The sequence below is a fragment of the Metopolophium dirhodum genome, chromosome 2 (assembly GCF_019925205.1).
Source record: "Metopolophium dirhodum isolate CAU chromosome 2, ASM1992520v1, whole genome shotgun sequence".
In the NCBI taxonomy this organism is placed as follows: Eukaryota; Metazoa; Arthropoda; class Insecta; order Hemiptera; family Aphididae; genus Metopolophium; species Metopolophium dirhodum.
The window spans coordinates 26,626,556-26,632,607 of NC_083561.1; the positions used below are offsets into that span (position 1 = coordinate 26,626,556).

Below are 6,052 nucleotides of genomic sequence, written 5' to 3' on the forward strand. Positions count from 1 at the left end.
TTATCTGTTGAGTAAAAAAGCTTGAAAATTTAATAGAAGGTTTCTAGGTTATTGTTTCAAAGGCAGATGAAAAAAATTAAAAATCCTTAGTCACAGTTTTTATTTATAAGCATTTAAAGTTCAAATTTTGACAAAATACGTAAAAATCACGAAAATTAGCAAATTATTTTGAGTTGAAAATTCATAAAAATTGTTCTTTTTAAATCTAAGATTTGAAAATATAATATAAGATTACTCATAAGTTTGTCTATCTTTATCAAAAAAAAAAAAAATGTCTACAAGAAACTTAAATTAAATTTTTATGAGCGTCTGAAATTTATATTTTTACAACATTTGATATTCACTTGATTTCTCATATAACAATTTTCTTATTTTATTGTAATTAAAAAACGAATGACGGTAGATACTTGAAAATTTCACTGAATGTTTATATTAGCATTTTCTATACACTTTAAAATTTTGAAAATATTTTGACTCTTTTTAAGCTGTTTTACGCTTTTTTACCCAACAAATAAAATGTTTATGGCTAAGGATTGAAAATTTAAAACAAGGCTCCGCGTAAATAGGTTATATATAAATTACTTTATTCACAATAATATCATCAAATATACTTGGTAATATCATAGGCTGACTGACAGTTTTCGCGCAGAATCGTTTTTTTTTATACAATGGCATTATATCATTGAATTAAAATTTAACACCATCCATTACAGTAACCCACTTCTAACCTACTGTACAGCAGAGCGACATCCACTTATCCACTTTTTTTTTTATTTGTTTTTGTGTAGTGTGTACATTATATTATTATAAGTAGTCGAAAGAATACTTTGATTTTCAACTTCAGTATCTTTGAAATGTGAATCTAGACATCTAGTGGATACATTGGGGAGGTCAAAATGTAAAACTTCCAGTAGTAAAACGCCGGAAAAAAAACGGTAATTTCAATAAAAAATCAGTTTTTGACAATATCGATTTTTGTTTTTGGTGGAACTCTAAAACAAATTAATGAAAATACATGCATTATTCCCTGATATTTATATTAGCATTTCTATAATATTTCTATAGGTACTATCAATTTCTATACTTGATAAAATGTTCAACATTTTTTGACTTGTTTTAAATTGTTAACGAACATTTTCAGTTTCCAACAGTGACCCACTTGTAACCTACTGTACAGCAGAGCGATATCCACTTACCCACCTTTTTTTTTTTTTTTTTCACATTCGCACATACACAATCTATACAATTTTGTACAATAAGCATATATAGGATAAGGGTTAAAAAAAAACATGGATTTCTTGAGTAAGATGCCACCTAGTAGTGACACTTAGCTTGTTGTTAAACATAACAAATCAAAAAATAAAAAGTACATTATTAAACTATGGATTTAATTTAGATTTTCTAAACTATTTAAATTTATTTATTCCTTTTCTGTTTTTTTAGCATAATATATGGGTCTGACATTTATTTAATTTTATCATTTTGATACTGAAAAAGTTATAGGTTATACAATGTATATATTTTATTTATTTTGTATAATGTGTATAATTGAACATAATATACGTGATGTAATTATGATTTATGGCACAGTTGTCTGGTAATAGAATTCCTTTGTATATTCTTTGAGCATTTCTTCAATAGGATTATGGTAACACAGCGTCCTGGATATGCAATTTAGCTACACTTGAACCTTATATTTTTCAACAATTTCAAAATACGAATGTTTTTTTTGGAATTAAAGAAAAATCGAATCCATGAACAGTTTGAACAGTTTCGGAGGTAGGTCAATTTGGTTTTAGAGTCAGGATTAAAAAATATTGATTAATTGACGCTTCTGAACCCTAAACAGCCCAAAAAATGTGTGCAAAAAATATTATTTGTCTATAATTTAAATATTTTCAATTTTACGTAGAATATATTTATTGTGAAATTGTAGCATGTTTATTTTGTATTTAATTATTACTCATTAACATTATTATTCAAACAAAATGTGTTACTATTTTTTTTTAAGTTTTTGTATTTACGTTAATTTATATTTTTTTTTAGTTTTTTCGTCGATAGCATCATCAATAACTTTATTGCTGGGCACAATACTTGCTTCAGAAAAGTTATACAAATTGGTCAATGCACGCATTTTTAAGAATCCTTTAAGTCTGTTTGATACAACACCTATTGGACGTATATTGAACAGAGTATCTAAAGACATAGATACCATTGATAATATATTGCCAGAGATGATTGAATCATTTAAACATATTCTAGTTTCGGTAAATTTAGATTTTTGTGAGGTGTACATTTAATGAAATTATATTAATTGATTTAAATGTCATAGTGAAAAATTATACTTGGAATATAAATATAACGTCTTAAATTGTGAGCTACTACTTGCCTTGCATTTTTATTTTTATATAAATTAACACTAAAATATGATAAGCTTATATGTACATTGATTTCGTGACATACTAAATACACTAGATTATTTATTTAATTTAATAATATATAAAAATTACAAATCTACAAAGGAAATGATTGTGTTTTTTAATTCTTCTTTTTAGATCATTGGTACTTTAATCGTTATAAGTTATAGTACACCCATATTTACAGCAGTGATTATTCCTATTGCTATAATTTATTGCATAATACAGGTAATTTATATTTATAATAATATTTTTCAAAATTGATGACAATTATTTTAAGATTTACCCATTATTTTTATTTTTATTCACAGAGATTTTACATTGCGACATCGCGTCAACTGAAGAGACTCGAGTCTGTGTCTCGTACCCCGATTTATTCGCATTTTAGGGAAACAGTTACAGGAGCTTCATCGATTCGTGCTTATGGTGTAGAATCCAAATTCATATTTGAATCCGAACAAAAAGTAGATATTAATCAGTCAAGTTACTATCCAAATATCGTGGCCAATAGGTATAATAATAATAGTATTTTCAATCAATTTATGTACGTGCTTTGAGTTTATTAATATTCTTGGAATAATTTTAGTTGGGTAGCTGTAAGGTTGGAAACTATTGGTAATTTTATTATTTTCTTCTCTGCATTCTTTTCGGTTATGGAAAGAGATACGTTAAGTCCTGGTATTGTTGGTTTGTCCATCGGGTATGCTCTACAGGTGTGAATTTGTTTTATTTTAAAAAAGAGAACAATTATTAGAATTTTTAATATAATTTTATCTTATTTAGATCACACAATCACTCAATTGGTTAATTCTTATTACTTCTGAAATCGAAACTAATATTGTGTCAGTAGAACGTATTAAAGAGTACGAGAAAACACCACAAGTAATATATTTAAATAATGTTTGTTTAAACTTATAAACTCCATTAGTTGTACACATATAAACACAAATATAATTTTAGGAAGCTGCGTGGGAAGTACCGTCAACTCAGCCACCCAGAGAATGGCCAACTAACGGAGAAGTTCAATTTAAGAATCTTAAAGTTCGTTATCGTGAAGGTTTAGATTTAGTATTGAAAGGTTTAGATTTATTAGTGGAAGGAGGCCAAAAGGTGATTATAGAGGAAGTATAAGAAATATGCCTGTAAAATAACGTTCCTAAATTAAAACAATTTAGGTGGGCATTGTCGGACGTACCGGAGCCGGAAAATCGTCTTTGACTCTTAGTTTGTTCCGTATCGTCGAAGCTGCCGAAGGATCAATTCTTATCGACGGCGTTGACATATCTAAAATTGGATTGCATACGTTACGCAAACGTCTTACAATTATTCCACAGGCAATTATTCAGACATAATTTATTGGTTGAAAAAATACCTAATAAATTAAATTTATTTGATAGGATCCAGTATTGTTTTCTGGTACATTGAGAATGAATTTGGATCCAACTAATAGTAGTACGGACGCACAGCTGTGGAGTGCTCTAACACTTGCCCATTTAAAAGCTTATGTTGTAGGGCTGGACGGTGGTTTGGATTATGAAGTGTCTGAAGGAGGAGATAATCTAAGGTGATTATGAACAATAGTCAAAATAATTATTTATTTTTATTTCCAATATTTTTCGTTGCGCGAGGCTTTATATGAACAAATTATTATAATAATTTCTCGTGAGTGTCTTTGGATGGTTGGAATCTTTTTCCTTAAATGAATGGAAGTGTTTTTTAAACAGTAAAATATAGCCGCTTAAATGCTGAGTAAAATATCTACATATTTTAGATACTTTCTCAGATTATCTGTAATTAAAATTAAATACTAATTCACAAGTACTTAATTTTTATTTTTATTTTAATTTTAATCACTTAAAATAAAAAAATTTAATTTATCATTGATTGAATTTTTAAAAATATATACTTATTTATTGTGAATTATACTCGACTGAAAATTCAAATATTTCTACTACTTTAATACGGTGTAAAATGATCTATAATAATACCGTGGGATATTAAAATCTGTTCAGTTAATTTTCAAGATAAAAACAATTTGAAAGTATCTACAAATATGTTTTTATTGAGTATTCAAATATTAAATGCTTTTAGACACAAGTATTATACAAAGTTCCTTTTACGATACTCTTAAGCCGACATAATCTGTTATACTGTATGCCCGATAATAATGCTATGAACTGTAAACAATTAGGCAAAAATATAGTTGATTATATTCATGTAACTATTAATAAAAATTAATAATACATTATCATGCTCTATTTTATTATTAACCATTGTGTTTCAGCGTGGGCCAAAGGCAATTGGTGTGTTTGGCAAGAGCATTGCTAAAGAAGACAAAAATATTAGTGTTGGACGAAGCGACGGCGTCAATAGATTTGGAAACAGACGATCTCATACAAACAACCATACGAACGGAATTCAGAGACTGCACAGTGTTGACGATCGCTCATCGTCTGAACACCATTATGGATTCTGACAAGTACTTAAACTAAACAAAATAACGTCGAACGGAGTTTTTGGGATATAATCAATATATTTAATTCGTTGTTTCCGTGTAGGGTAATTGTTTTGGACAATGGTTTCATGATCGAATACGACTCCCCTGCCAATTTGCTTCAAGACAAATCGTCGGTTTTCCATTCGATGGCAAAGGACGCAGGTCTAGCGCAATAACTGCAATTATAGGACAATGGCGCAGCACTTAGGTTTATATTTCATTTACGTTATTTTACAAAACAATTTCTTAATATTTCGACGGATAATAATTTATTCAAATGTCACACATAATTTTTTCGAATTATCGTAAATAATATTTTTTTCGAACGTCGTTTGCCCTTAACCAGCACTAGGTGAGGTGTCCGGTATAGTCGTCAAATTCGGTCTGTGATAGGTATACCAATCTCGCGTAACACGTAAGCCCGTCATTATTGTTTGTTTTACAATGGTTATATATTTATATGATTTCGTTGTATTTTTTCTCTGGTTCATAATAATATTGAACAGAATAAATTGTATTATATGTGATTGGTACGTGCCACGTTCTATTTTTTGTGAACCTATTGTTGTCCTGATTTAATTGTTGTTTGTTATAAATTATAATTTTCCACAATAGCCGTCTCCGTCGGATTGCGAATACTTACTGTTGTTCGCGGTATTTTATAATTAGATTATGTTTACTATGTATTAATTTATTGTTAATTATTTCTTTGTACACTTGTTACGAAATAGTCCGGGACCTACCTATTTTACTGTACAACATAATATTGTGTGCAGTGTTTTAAGTTTTATACTCAACCACTGATATGTTTCGACCATCAAACAAAATACAGATCATATTTTGTGTAAATAAGCTCATCAAATATTTACTAGATGTGACCATCAAATATATTGATAATTTAAGCACTTTTACTGCTCCAAAAGGCGGTAACAGACTTACAAATAATTACACATCGTAATAAATCTATAAACAATGATTCATCAACGCTACGCTCTGATTTAAAAAACGTATACAAGTATAAAACCTTTTACCTTACTTAAATAACTTGGTTAAAATAAATGTATCTAAAAAAATTGACAATGGTTATAATTATTGTAAATGATCTAATTTAGATTCGATGATAAGTGAATATCTTTTT

At 28.4% G+C, this 6,052-nt stretch overlaps 1 protein-coding gene across 3 annotated transcripts in view; it reads left to right on the forward strand.

The window, feature by feature from the left end:
• Nucleotides 1–5,447, forward strand: part of LOC132939756 (multidrug resistance-associated protein 1-like) — a 43,009-nt gene extending 37,562 nt beyond the window's left edge. For all 3 annotated transcript variants that reach the window (XM_061007106.1, XM_061007107.1, XM_061007108.1), the window contains 10 exons: nucleotides 2,047–2,267; nucleotides 2,556–2,645; nucleotides 2,729–2,928; nucleotides 3,004–3,130; nucleotides 3,201–3,299; nucleotides 3,378–3,527; nucleotides 3,593–3,751; nucleotides 3,815–3,981; nucleotides 4,702–4,896; nucleotides 4,976–5,447. In XM_061007106.1, the coding sequence (XP_060863089.1) occupies nucleotides 2,047–2,267; nucleotides 2,556–2,645; nucleotides 2,729–2,928; nucleotides 3,004–3,130; nucleotides 3,201–3,299; nucleotides 3,378–3,527; nucleotides 3,593–3,751; nucleotides 3,815–3,981; nucleotides 4,702–4,896; nucleotides 4,976–5,090 (1,523 nt within the window). In that variant the 3' untranslated portion in view covers nucleotides 5,091–5,447. The remainder of the gene's footprint in view (nucleotides 1–2,046; nucleotides 2,268–2,555; nucleotides 2,646–2,728; nucleotides 2,929–3,003; nucleotides 3,131–3,200; nucleotides 3,300–3,377; nucleotides 3,528–3,592; nucleotides 3,752–3,814; nucleotides 3,982–4,701; nucleotides 4,897–4,975) is intronic.
• Nucleotides 5,448–6,052: the final 605 nt, after the last annotated feature.